Source organism: Macrosteles quadrilineatus, unplaced genomic scaffold (genome assembly GCF_028750875.1).
Source record: "Macrosteles quadrilineatus isolate MER2022 unplaced genomic scaffold, UCM_ALF_1.0 Scaffold_5__1_contigs__length_97177068, whole genome shotgun sequence".
In the NCBI taxonomy this organism is placed as follows: domain Eukaryota; kingdom Metazoa; phylum Arthropoda; class Insecta; order Hemiptera; family Cicadellidae; genus Macrosteles; species Macrosteles quadrilineatus.
In genome coordinates this window covers 80,477,493-80,496,128 of record NW_026542598.1, presented here as the reverse complement: position 1 = coordinate 80,496,128, position 18,636 = coordinate 80,477,493, and the positions used below count along the sequence as shown (strand labels likewise).

Below are 18,636 nucleotides of genomic sequence, written 5' to 3'. Positions count from 1 at the left end.
TTGCAAAATTTTATGCTTTTTGGGTCAAAAATAGGAAAAACCCATTTTTACCCCATAAAAGCCCCCATAAACCCACGTTCACATGGTCCGATCATGCTGGTTCGCAAACTCGTTTGAGTAAACGTAGGTTTACACGTTTGTACCAAATTTCATCAAAATCGGATCATTTTTGCTCGAGTTATCGCGCTAACGGACACACACATATATATATATAAATATATATATATGAATTTGAACGGATGGTGTTTTTGGCCTCTAGGGACCTCAAAACGAAAAAAATCGGTCCCGGGTCCAGGTCTTACCATGAGTACTACGGTAATAGTTTATTCCCTATATGGGAAATTCGCTAAAATGGCACCCATTTAAAACTTTTAAACTTAAATTACTCAGAAATGGCTGGTTCTATTAAAAAATGTCTAGAACACTTTTATTTAGCACTTTTAATTATCTATCAAACGATACCAAGTTCGAAAAGATGAAATAAGAAATACAGTAGCTGGAATATTACGATTTTAAGTTGTATTATAGAATAAGGCAGAAGTTAGTCATGTTTGCCCCATTTTACAATTACAAATTATAAAATTTCAGCGGCTAGATGGGCTAGAACCACCCAGCCACCCCAAGGAGCCACCACGTCAACATCGTTTTGGTACAACAAGATCAATATTATGTTATGGAGGCCAGGTATGGGGATATTTAGAGAGCGAAAAGATAGAATCTGTACAAAAGTTATTTATTAGGAAACTGTTTCAGTTGCCTAATAACATGCCAAATTACTCACTGTACTTGGAAACGGGTCTAGATACTTACTTACTTGAATACTTGTAGTTTCCGTCCGTAGTCCAGGGCAGGAATTGGACAGGTCAATAGGTATACAGTAATAGGCTAATAATAAAAAATAACTTATAATAAAATCACTTCCTAGGCCAAAGGGCTCTGTTTTTTTTTAAATTTAGAAAATCTTCTACATCATAAAAACCATATTTTTTGTCAGGAAAGACTTGGTTTCTGTTTTGAATTTTGAGAGGTTTTGAATGTTTTGAAGTTGTTTTGGCAGTGCTTGGAAAATTTTTAAACCGGAATAGTGAGGTTTTTGTTCAAACAATTTTAGTCTGTGTTGTTGAGCATGAGTTCCTTTGTTTCTAGTGTTGTATTTGTGATCTATGAAATGAGGTTGAATGTGTTGTGATTTTATGTATACTACTGCTTCGTAGATGAATATGCATGGGACAGTCAAGAGTCCAAGCTGGATGAATGAATCTCTGCAGCTGGCATCTGGTGGCATGCCTAGGATGGTTCTTATTGCTTTTTTTTGCCAGACAAAAACTGTTTCCAAATTCTTTTTGGTGGAAGAACCCCACAAAATGATGGAATATGAAATGTACTGCTCGAACAGTCCGTGATAGACGAGCCTGGACAGATCATCGCTGCCGTATGACCTCATCCTACGTCCTACGTAAAATGAATAGTCCTCGAGCAAGTGATCTCTCTAATCCATAAATGTGCTCGCCCCATCCGAGTCTATCATCCAGCCTCACCCCTAAGAAGTCAGCCGTTTTTGATTGTTCAATTTGGTTCTCTCCTATAAATAGGTTCGGTGTCCTATTATTTTTGGAATTTTGCTTTTGTGCTGTTTGAAAACACAAATAGTTCGTTTTCTGGGAATTTAAACTGAGTTTGTTTGCTTCAAAAAATTTAGAATGATCTGAAATTTTTTCATTTGCTTCGCCCTCCAGAGTCTTAACATCCTTACCCTTCATGACCAATGTTGTATCATCGGCAAAGAGGTAGACATCAGACTCTGGAATCGCGTTGGTGATGTCATTAATGTAAACCAAGAATAGGAGAGGTCCTAAGACGGATCCTTGCGGAACTCCGCTTGTGATTTTTTGAGGAGTCGACATGACATTTTTAATTTTGTGATTTGATTTTCCTCTAATTTCAGTAATTTGGTGTCGGTTTGTCATGTACGACTCAATCCATTTGAAAACAATTCCGGAGATGCCAATTGAAGCCAATTTTTCCAAAAAGAATGATATGATCGACACAGTCGAATGCTTTTGACAAGTCACCACTGTCTCCCCAGCCTCAACCGCATCGATACAATCATTAACAAAATCAATGAGAGCCAATTTTGTGGATCTGTTTTTTCTGAAACCATACTGTCTATTACAGACAATATTGTTCACTTCAATGAATTCAGTAAGTTGCTCCGAAACAACTTTTTCGATTAATTTTGAGACTGACGGAAGAAGCGAGACTGGACGATAGTTGCCCGGATCGGTTCTGTCCGCCTTTTTGAAAAGAGGTTTGACTTTAGCTACTTTGCAGTTTTCGGGGAAAAACCCAGTTTTTAAGGAAAAATTTATTATGTGAGTCAACGGCAGTAAAATCTCAGATTTGCAAAATTTCAGTGTGTGCATGCTGATTTCATCGATTCCGCTAGATTTTTTAGATTCCATTTTGGAGATGATATCATCCAGTTTTTGAGGTGTGATCTGAGAAAAATCGGTCATTTTGCAGTCTGTATTATCTTTACTAGGAAAACCTGATAATTGGAAGCTTAGGTGGTTGCCATTTACAAGGCTTGATACGTTTGCAAAATAAGTGTTAAATGTTTCTGCGACTTGGCAAGGATCCTCTATGGTTCTGTCATTTATTTTCAAGCTTATATTGGTGCTATTATCTTTCTTTTGTGTTCTTAAGCTATTAATAACATTCCAAGAGGCCTTTGATTTATTTCTTGATGTGGTTATACTCTCTTGAGCCCAATTTAACTTTCCTATTTGGATTTTTCTCCTATAATTGTCTTTAAGTTCAATGTATTTTTTCTTATCATGGGCTGATTTTGTGAGCTTCCATATTGAGTATTGCTGGAACATATCCTCCTTTGACCTTTGAATGTCCGCTGTCATCCATTTGGACCTTTTCATATTTCCTGTTTTTATTTTATTTTTAACTAATGGACAGCTAATATCAAAGTGATACTTTAACGTGTCAATAAAGCTATTATACATCTCGTTGACATCATTTGCCACGTACACAGAATTCCAGTTTTCATATTATTAAGTCTAAATTTTAATTCTCTAAGATTTTCTGTGATTATGTTTCTCTTTTCTATCGAGGTTTGATTTGTATAGTGTCTATTAGAATTATCTGTATTTACATTTATTTGAATAGAAATGGCATGGTGATCGGAAATATGAGGTTCAATTGTTGAAGCATGTGATGGTCTAAAATTTGAGGAAATTGTCAATACAAGTGCTAGAGGTCTCTGTAATCCTGGTAGGCTCTGTTATATTTGGTCTCAAGTTAAAACTTTCTATTTCATTAATGAATCTATGATAACTATTGTCTTTCTTTAATAAATCTATATTGAAGTCTGATCCTACAATTATATGCCTGTCTTTTGTATCCAAATGCATTAAATATTCATTTAGTTTGTTGAAATATTCATCTAGGTTATTCTGGTATGGAGATCTATAAATTGATGCAACAGTAAAAAGTTCTTTATTTATGGTAAAATTTATTTCGGAACATTCAAAAACTGTTTCTTTGATAAGGTTATTGCCAATTGTTGTTGGTTTAATATTTTCTATAATATCACAGTGTATGTTTTAAAAAATAGCTACTCCACCTAGGCCCCTATCTGTTCTACCATATCCAGCTAGAAATTCATAATTTGATATGTTTAGTGCGCTTAGGCTCACCTGGTCTAATCCATGCTCGTTGATTAAAAATAAATCTGGCTTTTCTGAGAGCAAAAACTGTTCAATGATTTCAATTTTATTAATTACTAGCTGTACCCGCGGGCTTTGCCCCGTTTAACTTCTTAATTTTCAAGATGAGCTCGTTCGCATGGCTCAATCACGTCCTGGTTGAAGTTCGATCGCTACGCTCACTCACCTTTAGGTTAGAGCTCGTTCTCTTCGCTCACATGCCTTCAGGTTAGCTCGTTCGCTACGCTAACTCGCCTCCAGGTTGAAGTTCGTTCGCTACGCTCTCTCACCTTTTGGTTGCAAATTAGCTGTTGTCATAAATGTAAAAGAAATAATAGTGCTGCACCCTGTTGGTTATCCTTGTAACTTTAATGCTATTGAACATCATAGAACAGAACCAACTTGTTTAATTGAAACAGCTGTTAAGATTCATTAATTCCTTTTAAATATGAAAAATCATAAGGTTAACATGGAAAACTCCAGGGCCACTGGGGCGGAGCCCGAAATCCCGATCAGAATAAAAACTACTTAGTTTTCCTATTTAATGCCCAAAGAATCGGTGTACCGAATTTCAGCCTCCTAGGTAAATGGGAAGTGGGAGAATTAGTGATGAGTGAGTGAGTGAGTCAGTGAGGGCTTTGCCTTTTATAAGTATAGATACTTCTGACATTAAGATGTGTAATCTTAATGTTGTCACAATCCTTTGGCCTAGTTGAGTTAATATTTATGTTTTTTCTTGGTTTAGGCTGGTTTCCAAGTTTTTTGAGGACTTGTCACAGCCTACTGTTTCAATGTACAGTAAAACTAAATTGCACAAAAGATCCTTCCCTTTATCGTTTAGGTGCAGCCCCTGCTCCGTATAGCAGCTCCTATCAAGCAAACTATTTAACCCTATGAACGGAAAGTTTTTTTCTAAGCAGAAATCAAAGATTTTTTTGTTCTGTTTCTTTATTAGTTCATTTTTTGTCTTATCATCCATCCGAAGAGGTGTTTCAAAAATCAAAATCTGTTTTGGGTCAATACTTTTTGTTCTAGTTCTTTCAAATTGTTTACAACTGCTTCAATTGATTGGACAGAAACATCATTCGTACCACCTACTACGACAAACATATCCTTCTTCCGTATAGGCCTGTTAGCCAGCTCGTCTTTCAGATCGATAAGGACTTTGGATAAATTACACATTTATTCTCTCTCAATGAATCTTAATTATACAGGGTGAGTTTTAATTGTCCCCTCCCAACTTTTTTCTACATTTTTTCAAACATCAATCCCAGACCACTTCCAAACATTGTTGGGTAGTAAGTACTTCATTTTGACAAGGTGGTCATTTCCGGCCGCCATCTTGGATCCGCCATATTGGATGTAAAATATTTTTTCCAAATGTAAAGGTGGGGTTGTGACCCATTATTTCGAACTAGATTTTTACCCTGATTACAATGCCACAAACAGTTTTTAAAAATCTTGATCCATTCCAAAGTAATGAGGGCTTTTTACAACTTTATTTTTAGCCCATTTTAACATTGTGCTTTTAGAAACTAAGACCATAATCTCAAAATAGTGCTAGATAAAGATAAGTATACACTACCAGTCATTGTCTACCTATTTTAACTTGGTTATGACGGATGTATTTTTTTTGGCCGCCATCTTGGTTCCGCCATTTTGAAATGTGATCAACTATTTTAAATATGAAGGGGGTTTTGTGACCCATCATTTCGAGTTCCTTTTTTAAGCCAAACTCAATTCAGCAATCCATTTTTTGTTATCTAGTTTTATTTATGAAATATTGCAATTTTTTTGTTAAAAATGTCAATATTTTAAAATAAAATATGAAATTGAAAAACGGATCATGAAATTGAGTTCAGTTTAAACAAATTATTGAAATTATTCAACGTTACCAATCAAAATTATTACGTAAAATTGTCAACGCTCCTTGGTTTGTTACCAACAGAACACTTCACAATGATCTTCAAATTCGAACAGTAAAAGAAGAAATTACAAAATCTAGTTAAAAATACATTATAAAATTGGAAAATCATTCAAATTATCTTGCACTTAATTTATTGGACAATCACAACACCATTTACAGACTGAAGCGACATACGATATTGGACCTACCATTCAGATTCGGCTAAGTGTTATCAAAATTCTCTTTGTTTGCTAGTGTTGACGGTGGTCAATCACTAGCTCATGTTCTTCAAGTTATTTTTGTATTACTATTTATATCATTTGCTTATTGTTCAACTTTGTAAATTAAATAAAGTAAAAAAAAAATACAGTGTAATCAGCTGATTGGTGTCCGGTAAAACTCATTACAGTAGGCTACAGTAGTACCGGTACGCAATGAAACCCCGATTAAGCTGGCGGCAAACAGCTGTTTTCTGGGCTAAATCCTTGTGTGGGAAGTTCGTCAAAATAGTGTAGTGTGGCGTAAAAATTGTTTTCACATTTAGAAATAAATTGTTAACTTACGGCAATGACGTAGGTATTTATTTATTTACTAGTGTACATGTTGCTCGAAATCGAGCAATTGCAAAGAAGTACAGGAGTTATTTACAAACAAATTACTTGGTTGAAAACTTATAACAGTCATAATTTCCAATGATTTTAAAAGAGCAAAAGAGCCAACTAAAAGATTATCAACCAATGGAAATACTTACAATTTACATAACAGTCCTTTTCCATTTTAAAGGGTGAATTTTTACCTAAGTTATCTAGCCAATTTGTAGACAATAAGGTGTAGGCTACTTTAAACTCTACAGGACAGAGTTAGGCAATAACTGGCAGAAATCTTAGTCATATGCCAAATCCTTAAAACTTAAAATAAAAATTTAATAACTAACTTATATCATTAAACACAAACCAACATCCAAAACTATACACATTTTTAATACAACTTCGATAATTTACACATTGACTGTTTACAACATATCTTTTTCTTCTCACTATGCTTGACGAGCATTACGGCCTGTTTTTTTTAGTGTAGCCTTGGTTTTGCTAAAGTTTATACGATGAGTACAAGTGTAAAAATGTTAAATTCCTGGGAATAATAAACAGTCTTTTATTGCAAGTATTCTTCTAACCTAAACTAATAAAAAAGTTCTTCCCAAAATCTTTGGGAAAAAATTCACAAATAGAGTTAAGTAATGTTCATGGGTTGCTGGTGGGGTGGTGGGGGGATTCTAAGTGTGACGCTGATTCGGGTGTTCGCTTAACTCTGAAAAATTCCTAGAACCGGCCCTGGTGCCACTTAATAAAGCACGTCAGTTAATACGCTAAGTGGATTTTTTTTGGGCGCTCACCTCAAATATAGTGAATAACGATTTCTATTCAAAAGCCACCTTTTGGTCCATACATGTCATTGTTTGTTCTTATTATTTTGAGTTAACTTTTTTACAATACTAATCAACACAACAGCTGAGTCAAAATCCATTTCATAAATGACAAAGTACAAAAATGCTTATCCGTAGGCTCCACTGTGTGTGTAAACTGCCAACTCCAGTGTAAACCTGACTTCCAACCCAACATGCTCATCTGCTGTGGGGGCTTTAGAGTTATGAGTTTTACCACAATGCTGTAATTGCCAGTCTCAATACTGAGTGTGAACAATTTAATACACAAAAATAATAAAATATATTTAAACATATATCTTTCTATACTATTATATAAAAATCTAATGGTGTCTGTCTGTATGTGTGTTACTAATAGGTGCAAAAACTACTGAACCTAATGGGCTTAAAATTTACAAAAATATAGCTACCATACCAAGGACCATTATAGGACTACTCACATTTCGATACTGACCGTAGGCTTTGCCCCCTTTGGCTTTAAAAGTTCTGAAGTGAACATTTTAAAAGTAAATATTGATTGGTCTCCATGGCTGCAATGAGAACACTAACAATGTTTGTTTACATTTGCTTTGACAAATGTAAACAAGAAGAACTGCTAAACTGCATATTTCACAATTTCAGACAGCTGATACAAAGAAATTAAATATAATATTTGCTATAACTATGAGGTAGGTTTATTTTAATTTAACCTTTTATCATGGATTATTTATTCTAAAACTATGTCAATGATTATAGAAAAAAACAGATTCTATAACCGTTGCTGTATCAACTCCGGCTCTGCTTTGGATTTTTTAAAGGGTCTAAGTTATGAAAATAATGTTATTGATATGTTTTTATGGAAACAGTATGAAAATTACAATGTATAGATGTTTTGTATGAATTTGAAGGCTACTTTAAATAAATTGTAACTGCTTAACATGTGTTTAGATTACCGGTAACTTAACATAACTTGCACATCACATTGTTTTTTATATGTATATGTAGGTAAATTAAGTTATTGTAAGGCAATGGACGATGGAACTGATTAAAAGAACTTGTTTGTATATTAAGTTGTTTGTTGATATTTTTGTAGAGTATAATCAGAGATGCAATGAAACATATACTGTATTTGCTATTACATTTCTTAGTCCTTGATGCTTTGATAATCATATTAGTATTGTCTGCTGTCTTTAATGCTAAATTATTTGTTTAAAATTGTTTATAGTACCTATAGATATAGTTTCTTTATCTTTAATAGTTCAAAAGACTGTATTGATAAGGCACAGCAATATTTCTAAACTTTATAACAGCTGACTTAGTTTAGCTAATGATTTATTGTGAGTGAAGAAACTGAAGACGGAAGGATTTGTGATTTAATATAAAGAAGAATGAAATTTAAAAAAATGTTCATTTAAATTTGATAATTAGTATTTTTGCAACTTCAAAATTGAAATTTAAAATGTCAATAATAAATTAAAAGATATGTGATATGTGAAAGGGAGAGAAGGTAAATCATGTATGTCAAAGTTTTATTCAAACATTTGGTCAGTTTTTCTCATATCAGCCTACACAAGATTTAAAATTAATCAAAATCAAAATGGTGGTATCCACTACTTACCAGATTTAAAAGCCATAACTTAAACGTTCCTATTAAGGCCATAAAAGTTGAATTTTGTTTCTAAAAGCGTTGGCGGATGTGTAACTATTATATGCAACAAATGTAAAGATTAAAATGTTTCTATTTTGTGTCCTCTTCCCGTTGCAAAGCATGGGTACAACAGCTAGTATTTACATAAGTAGCAGTGTACCCGTCCTTCGTACGGGTTTGGCGTAAAAAGTATAAAATGCATATTGCAGTTATATTTGGCTTTGCGTTGGCAATGGGAGAGGACACAGTTTAAGAAAATTTGATTCTTTTAATTTACGGTAGGCCTATGCTTTAGTATAGCATATCTACCATAGCCATAATGTTCTACCATTGCACCTAAAAATAGAAAAAAGTAAAGTTCTCATTGTAATCACAGCTTTTTGTTGCTAGTTAGTTCAAATTAGCTGTTGTCATAAATGCAAAAAATATTAATAGTGCTGCACCCTGTTGGTAAACCTTATAACTTTTTAATGCTATTTAATATCATAGAACCAACTTGTGTAGTTGAAACAGCTGACAAAATTCTTTAATTTCTTTTAAATATGAATACTCATAAGGTTAACATGGGAAACTCCAGAGCCACTGGGGGTGGAGCCCAAAAGGATTTTTGAAATAAGAATATGTCTATATGTTAATTGGGGATGTGAGTTATCACCATATCAAATTTCAGCCCAATCCAACCAGTAGTTAATGCGAGATTGAACTTCAAATAAACAAACAAACAGATAAACAAACGAACAAACAAACAGACACACAAACTTTCACATTTATAATATTAGTAAGATAAAATTAAGTTACAAAAGCTTATGATTACTGTCTTTTAAGGATCAAGGCAATACACACTCAGATAATAGCCCTGGAAAGTACTCTGACATTACATTAAAGTTTTCAGTTGCCATATGCATAAAAACCTATAGAATACATCTAAATAAATAATCAGTGAAAGATACAACTAATAGGTGTAAAGTGTAAAACAACATGACATTAACTAACAAACAATGAAGATTTGTATCTTTAAATGTATTACATTATATAATTATTTAAAATCTTAATATGCGCTGGAGTGCAATTGCGATCAGATCAAAATTGTAAAAATGTTGTGTCCATTTTAGCCATTTTGCCTAAAACGAAATGTGTGACAATCTAATTAAGAATTTTCGGGTGATGTTTAGAGAGGAGAAATTTGCTTTTTTTCTGTTGAATTTAGAAAATGACACAAATAATCTGAATCTGAGCTATTTTTGAGATTGTTTAACAGTGGATCATCAGTTGATGTTATAGTTCTTTAGGTCAGCCGTGAAAGCTACGTATTTCAGGACAGGAAATTCAGGAGGGTTGAAGGGTATTCTTAACCCTTTAACGGTGTCTTTGATTTTAAATCACTATCGGTGGTACACAGAGTTTTTACCGGGTGTTGAAACATGAGACAAACAAAGTTTTTTATAGGTATTAATATAAAAACGTATTACAACTTGTATAATCAATAAATCTGTACATGAACTCAATAAAATCTCTTACTTTACATATTTATAAAATATAGAGTAAACAAAAACAACTCAATCGGTGACACACAGAGTTTTTTTCCAGAGTGTTGAAATATTAGAAAAAGTATTTTTGTCACATATTATAATACAAAAACGACCATAAACCATGTACAATCAATATAATTGTAGAAGGATGTATGTGAGGTACTGTTAGTTCTAAAGCTGCCGGCTGGCGATATTACATATTTTTCTATTAAAACAAATGCGCCCGGAGGAAAACTCTGGTATCACCAATGGAGGGTTAAACATTAAAAGAAGATATGTAACGTTTTCGGTCCCAACACGCAAGCTCGGATTCCTGCGCTGGCTACATAAATCATTAACCAACTAATAATATATGAAAAGTAATAGTGTTTAAAAAGATATAAAAACAACCTCTGCTCCTAATGATGCTAAACATGGGCAAAATGTACATCAGGCTTTCACAACAATCTTCATGAACCTGTAGTTCAATTTCCACATGTGCACTTATGAGATCGCTCTCTGGTGTGTACCAATATATAAATCTTCAATGTGTCTTTGTATTTCAAGTATTTTCCACACGTAGTGCACTCGTAAGGTCGCTCTTCAGTATGAAGCGTTGTATGTTTCTTCATACTGTTTTTGGTCCTAAAGGATTTTGCACATATAGAGCACTTATGAGGTATAAACCGTTGTGTGTTTCTTCATATGGCTGAGTTTCTTAAAGGATTTTCCACTTGTAGTGCACTTATGAGGTCACTTTCCCGTGTGGACCAATGTATGTTTTTTTAAATGGCTGTTGGATTTGAAGGATTTTCCGCATAAAGGACACAAATGAGGTCGTTCCTCAGTATGAACCACTGTATGCTCTTTCATACAGCAGAGTTGATTAAAGGATTTTCCACATGTAGTGCACTTATGAGGTCGCTCTCCGGTGTGAACAAATGTATGAATCTTCAAAACACTATTGGTTTTAAAGGATTTTCCACATATAGGACACAAATGAGGTCGTTCTTCAGTATGAACCATTGTATGTCTCTTCATAGCGCTGAGTTGGTTGAATGATTTTTCACATGTAGTGCACTTATGAGGTCGCTCTCGAGTGTGAACCAATGTATGAATCTTCAAAGCAGTATTGGTTTTAAAGGATTTTCCACATATAGGACACAAATTAGGTCTCTCTTCAGTATGGACCAATGCATGTTGTTTCATTCCGCCATTGGATTTGAAGGATTTTCCACATATAGGACACAAGTGAGGTCGCTCTTCAGTATGCTCTTTAGTATGAATTCGGTTATGTTTCTTTAAATACCTGAGTTGGTTGAAGGATTTCCCACATGTAGTGCACTTATGAGGTCGCTCTCCAGTATGAATTAATGTATGTGTCTTCATTTTGTGGTTGGTTAAGAAGGATTTTCCACATATAGTGCACTTATGAGGTCGCTCTCCAGTATGAAGCGTTGTATGTTTTTTCATATTGCTGAGTTGGTTAAAGGATTTTCCACATGTTGTGCACTTATGAGGTCGCTCTTCAGTATGAATCGTTGTATGTTTTTTCATATTGCTGAGTTGGTTAAAGGATTTTCCACATGTTGTGCACTTATGAGGTCGCTCTCCAGTGTGAATTAATGTATGTATCTTCATTTTGCCAATGGTTGTGAAGGATTTTCCACATATAGTGCACTCATGAGGTCGCTCTCCAGTGTGAGTTAATGTATGTAACTTCAATTGGCTAATGGTTTTGAAGGATTTTCCACATGTAGTACACTTATGAGGTCGCTCTCCAGTGTGAGTTAATGTATGTATCTTCAAATTGCCAATGGTTGTGAAGGATTTTCCACAAATAGGACACAAATTAGGTCTCTCTTCAGTATGGACCAATGCATGTAGTGTCATTCCGTTATTGGATTTGAAGGATTTTCCACATATAGGACACAAGTGAGGTCGCTCTTCAGTATGCTCTTTAGTATGAATTCGGTTATGTTTCTTTAAATAGCTGAGTTGGTTGAAGGATTTTCCACATGTAGTGCACTCATAAGGTCGCTCTTCCGTATGAAGCGTTGTATGTTTCTTCATATGGCTGAGTTGGTTAAAGGATTTTCCACATATAGTGCACTTATGAGGTCGTTCTCCAGTGTGAGTTAATCTATGTATCTTCAAATTGCCAATGGTTGTGAAGGATTTTCCACAAATAGTACACTTATGAGGTCGCTCTCCAGTGTGAGTTAATGTATGTATCTTCAAATTGCCAATGGTCGTGAAGGATTTTCCACAAATTTTGCACTTATGAGGTCGCTCTTCGGTGTGAACCAATATATGACGTTTCATTTGACATTTTCTTGTGAACGATTTTCCACATATAGTGCACTTATGAGGTCGTTCTTCAGTGTGAACCAATATATGATGTTTCATATGATATTTGCGTGTGAACGATTTTCCACATATATGACAAATATGAGGTTTTCCCCCGGTGTGAATTAATGTATGTCTCTTCATTTTGCTAATGGTTGTGAAGCATTTTCCACATGTAGTGCACTTAAAAGGAAACTTGACAGAATGTGTCAACAAATGACACTTTACCTTATGTAGTTCAATAAATGTTTCCTCACACGTCAAGCATTGAAATGGACGTTCACCTGTATGCACATATATATGATTCTTCATTTCCCAATTAGTTAAAATAGTTTTTTTACATATTGGACACTTAAGGGGAAACTTTTCTGTGATCTTAGACATTATTTTTTTAAATTTTCTTATAACTCATCAGACAATCTAGTAACTAATTAGAATTAGTCAGTTGGCTCTTATGTCTATTTAAATAAGTGTCTTGTTGGAAAATTTTTTGAATGTTTAAAAAAGTTATGTATTGTATTATTTAACTTTAAAATGTCTTTAATTAAGTTTTGTTACTGTATGTGTATTTAATACCAATAGCCAACCTTAACTATTTTTCTTAATTTGCTTGTCTTTTATGTTCCATCGTATTATATATTGGTAAGCCCATGCTTTTTTAAAATATTGTTTATCAAATAATATCACATTATACACATAACGGTTGTACAGATTTAAGTCAAGTTTTACATAGTGAATTACTTACTTTCAATAGTAGTTTATAGTATAATAGAAACTTAAAATCATTTTAGCTGTGGTTTAAAGTACTATAAAAGATTATCTAAATTATCTTTCTTGCAACAAATTGAAGTTTCTTTTCCTCTTCAAATCCATTTCCTCTTCTGAAAAAGACCATACATTATAAAATAAATACATTTCTTGTTCACATTTAGCCTTATTCGTTTGTTGATTTACAGTAGGTTTCCAAACATTAAAATATTGCGCACAATAGCTATTACAATAAACATATGCAACACCAAAAATACAAGTCTGATATACTTTACACGCTTGACTCAGCTGACTTTCCCAGCTGACGAAAACATTGTACTGTACACTATGCATGCAGATGATTCCTGCACTTCAAGGCCGTAGCCAGGGGGGTTAGGGGGTCAAACCCCCCCCCCCCCAAATCCCGAAATTTAGTAGTAAAAATTGACACTAGGTTTAAAAAGTGCAAGTTTATAAAATGGAAACCACAAAAGATGATTATATTTTATGTTTTATTACGTTTTGCAGTAACTATTCATATTTCATAAAAAAAAAAAAAACTATTAATAAATCTGATCTATATTAAAGAGGTAATAAAACTATGAAGGTTCAACAAAAATACTTTACTCAAACAAAACAGATTTATCATCCTGTAATATATTACATAATTGTAACTATATCAACATTTTGGAAATAAGCATGGGAATTGGTGTTTGAATGAAAGTGCTTGAATCTTTTATCCACAGTCATGACCTGACCCAGTAGTGATTCTAAGGGGGGGGGGTCTACAGGGGCTAAAGAAAGTCTTAAACGGTTTTTAGGAGGATATGGCCATAGCCTAAAGTATGGTTACAAATTTATGAATGCAATCGTCATAGTTTGAATTTGTAAATGTCTACTTGCTTATGACAAACAACCGGTTAAATGGGAGTTTTTTTTACAATTTGTGACAGTTTTAGGCGTTAAAAATTGCTTTAGAAAATCACTAAACCACTTTAAAAATATAAAAAAATCCCCAGACCCCCCTCTTATATTGGGGGGTGTAAAACATCCCCCAAGCCCCCCAGGAGCCCCCCTTAACAAGGTCCTAGAACCGCCACTGACCTGACCCCCCCCCACGAAAGTTTGTCCTGGCCTTGCTGCACTTGTCATATGATCCTGGTTACATGAAAGAGGCCTTCGAAGAGATAAACACTTATTTGGAGAACATTTTCAGTTTTTTGAATCTGTTCTAAAACCATTTAGCGCAAAACAACGATTCAAAATACAAAATTATCAGGTGGTTTAAAATACAAATATTTGTAGAACGAAATGTCAAAAACTTATGTTTTTAGGATAATACATAATAAAATTACAGTTTTGTCTGTACATTGCGTAAAATCATAAAGTTTTTTGTTATTTTTAAACACTATGAATGATTTTATACACTATGAAAACTGAATCAGAGTCAATTTGTGTCTGTTTGTCTGTCATTGTGTCTGCGACAAAAAATATCAAATTTCACCAGTCTATATACTGAGTGTGGACACAGTTGAAACTAGAAAGAGTGTTCAAACAGAATTATTATTGCTTCTGTGTGTATGTGTTCTCTTCCACTTCTTTTCAAAATGATATTGTGCATTTATAAATTTATACCTTGTGATAAGATAATGGCGTTCTAAATTATGTTAATTGTTTGTACTGAATATTGCTTACTATCACACAGATTTAAATAATAACAAACAAGAAAACGAACAATTATTTTTAATGTTTATGTTTATGTTAATTAGGTTTAATTTATGTTTCTGTCAATAGTGGCAAACGCTTTTGACAAGTCACAAAAGATTGCTGCAGAAGAGGTTTTACTATCCATTATCCATATTCTTAATGATGAAATCGATAAATGTTGAAACTGCATCTATGGTTAAAAGATTTTGCCTGAATCCAAACTGTTCTTTGTTATTTATTTGATGTTTTTCAAGATAAGGTGGTCTGTTTGAAACTATTCTTTCTCCAAACTTTTATCTTTGTTTTTCATAATTGGCTTTATGGTGGAGTACCGTACTTCAGCAGATCCGCCTAATCCAATCCACCTTATAATTGTTTAGCTTATAAGGAACAGGAGCTGTTCTACAACAGACTAAGGAAGGGTGGAGTTTTAGTACCTGTAAGTAGCGCATTCTGGGCAACACCTATAGTCCCAGTTTTAAAGAAAAGTCGGGAAATTAGAATCTGTAGGGATTTTAGAGTTACTCCATTCCAAGAAGTTAACAAATATCCTCTAACTAAAATCGAGGAACTATCTGCTAATTTACAAGGTGGATAAACCTTTAGTAAAATTGATCGCAGCCAAGCTTACATGCAACTTTAATTAAATGACGAGCCAAAACAATTATGCACAATCAGTATTCATAAAGGGGTTTTCTCCTATCAGAGAATGCCATATGGCATCTCCTCAGCTCCTGGCATTTTTCAAAATTCCATTGAACAGACACTCCAAGGCTTGGAAGGTGGGGCAGTGTTTTTAGACGATAATTTGATTACAGCTTAAGATACTAACACTCCTTTGAGTAGGGAAGTTCTTACACGGCCAAATAATAAGGGGTTTGAAATTAAATGAAATGTTTATTTGACACATAGAATTTACAATAAGTAATATATTAAAAGTGAGGTCAGTGGTTTAAAATACAACAAAAAGGAGTGACAGCTGCAAAAAGAATCAACTGAATAAGGACAAAGTATTTACAAATGTTCCCTTAGCAGTTTTTTTTAAATATCCATATTTTCTGCCGATTTGATTTGATTAGGGAGTTGGTTGAATAGTTTCCTACCCATATACAAAGGAGCTTTCACATAAATAACAGTCCTATTGATAGGGAACTGAAGAGTTTTTCTATGTAGAGTGTTGTATGGATGTTGGCAATTTTTTTATGCAAATGAGGTAAAGTGTTTTTACAGTACAAATATACATACTCGATATATATACACAGCACAAATTATTAATAGTTTCAATCAATCAATCAAAAAAACTTTATTCATAATGCACATTTTGTACAGAATGGAGTCAGTTATAAAAACACAATATTAAACTTAAGACTACTTACAAAGAATATTGTTATTATCGTAAAATCAAATTTCAGGAAGTTGGAAAAAATCTTCTAATTTATACAAGGGTCTGTTGGTGAGAAATAATTTCAAACGTTTTTTAAATGAATTAAAATTACTTATATTTTTTATATTGTCAGGTAAGCTATTTAACAAAAATATTTAACACCACTATAAGATGGGATTTTTTCATAAACCGATAAATTATGTCTGTTGAACGCCAATTCATTACCTTTTCTGGTTGAATATATACCGGTATGAAAAGAGTTCAATTTTGGCAATCTTTCATGGTTTGATTTAATATAAAGGGCTATTTGATAAATTTATAAGCTAAAAACAGTCATAATTCCTATTTCTTTAAACTGCTCTTTTGCGGATGTTTTTGACTGATCATAGTACTGTTACACGTCACACTTCCTTTCCCTCCTCACCTAGTCCATGTGCCGTTCTCCACAACAATCACCCATTGTACATCACCAAGCACCTGTTACTACAAGAGCGTGTAGATAAATAAGTAGAATAAGGAAGGCAGAGGATACGCGTCCGGTATCCCGACGTGGATTAGGCATCCGCAGTTACTAACCTAACTAACCAAACTTGCTGATAATGAATAAATCGAATGAAGTTAAAGTTTAAATTCTGTTCATAAAATAAAATTATAAATGCCTCAAATTCTAACAAAAGATGTACAGTTAAGAAGAAATGGCATTCTAAGCCAAATCTTTGACAAAAAGTTAGTGACACCGATGGGATTAGATCTAAGTACCTCTTGAACATCAGCCGAGTACTCTATTGTAATGAGAGTAAGAATGAATGAAAAAGAACTTTTATCACCTTTAGAAAGGTTTTTAATAACTTGAACAATACTATATTGAACTATAATGGATTTGTTTACAAACACAACAAAACAATAATAAGGAATTGAAGACACATGTTTTTTACTACATTCTTCCTCCCTAATGATAATAAACGTAGTCATGTAAATAATTAGGAGGTCTTCTGCTTCTGAAACTTCTTCTCGTATATGTGTTAATGGTTCTCTCCTCTAGAAGCTTCTTGTCTAGGTTGTAAATTCTCGGCAGTAGTATTCATTTCATCTTCTTGATCCTGTGTTGAAGATGGACTAGGAAAGTATTCAGGTTCAGGTTGAAAAGTGGGTAATAGAGTATTTTCATCACTCTCAAAATCAGTTTGCTCCATGTCGGTTTGGTACTCACCAACCGGAGCAAGATGACGCGTAGACAAGGTAGTTTCTCTTCCATCAGTCAACTTAACATGAGCATACTCGGCATTCCCGTGAAGAAGTTGGACCTCTTCAACAAGTGGCTCATACTTGGACGTACGATTGAATTTCTTCAAGTAGACAGGGCCGGATTTGAGAACCCATGAAGAAGCTGAAAGACCATTGTTCCCAGATCTACGTGGATGTAAGAACATACGCTCGTGAGGAGTTTGATTTGTGGCTGTGCAAAGTGCAAAGTAATGATCTCACTGAGCTGAGGGCATCCTCTAAAACTGTCTCCCATTGGTTTATTTCTAAGTTAAGTGATGTCAATACCAGTTCAATTGTTTTCCATAGAATGCCGGTAAATCTTTCAACTTGCCCATTACCTGCTGGATTGTACGCAGTGGTTCTACTAGTTGAGATTCCAAGTGAGTTCAAGTAGCATTTTAAGTCTTGGCTCAGAAATGATGTTCCTCTGTCCGAACATATGTACTGTAACTAGGAACCCCAAAAGTAGAAATTTTAGTTATTAATAGTAGTTATTTTAGTTTCGACTTAACTGTTGACGATGACATGTCTGAACACGGGAAAGCGAAAGGGAACCGTGAAAACTCGTCTACTATTACTAATAAGTAACGGTTTCGACTTGATGAAGGCAGCGGGCCTTTGAAATCGATATTCAGCCGTTCAAATGCAGAAGTGGCTTTAATCAAAATCCCTTTGTGTTTGAAGAATCTAGGCTTCACAGCAGCACACACATTGCAGGAGTTTGTTATTCGTCTGATTTCATCAATCGAGTAGGGCAAGTTTTTACTTCGAACCCAGTGGTAGAAATGTTTCACACCTGGGTGACATAGATTCGCATGTAAATCAATCAACAGTTTTTCTTGATTTTGGATTGAAGAACATATTCTAGTTAGGGCATCTGCAGCCATATTATCTTTTCCGGGTCTATATACAATACCATAATGAAAGCATGACAATTCCAGTTTCCACCTCATTATCTTTTCATTTTTCACTTTGCCATGAC

General features: G+C 34.1%; 2 protein-coding genes across 3 annotated transcripts in view; both read right to left on the bottom strand.

Annotated features, from left to right (window-relative positions):
* Positions 1-18,636, bottom strand: part of LOC128994364 (pyrimidodiazepine synthase-like) — a 53,420-nt gene that overhangs the window by 21,586 nt on the left and 13,198 nt on the right. The window contains exon 2 of one of the 2 annotated variants that reach the window (XM_054418893.1): positions 13,296-13,431. The exons of the other annotated variant lie outside the window; for it this stretch is intronic. The gene's annotated coding sequence lies outside the window, so the exon portion shown is untranslated. The remainder of the gene's footprint in view (positions 1-13,295; positions 13,432-18,636) is intronic. 2 annotated transcript variants of the gene reach the window in all.
* LOC128994347 (zinc finger protein 729-like) lies at positions 10,218-13,284 on the bottom strand. Its single transcript, XM_054418853.1, has one exon. It carries the CDS (start codon positions 12,932-12,934, stop codon positions 10,955-10,957), a length of 1,980 nt encoding a protein of 659 aa, XP_054274828.1. The 5' UTR covers positions 12,935-13,284; the 3' UTR covers positions 10,218-10,954.

What these genes read in the sequence shown, in the direction of transcription:
- LOC128994347 (XM_054418853.1), bottom strand. Translation starts at nt 12,934, where the DNA reads ATGTCTAAGATCACAGAAAAGTTTCCCCTTAAGTGTCCAATATGTAAA.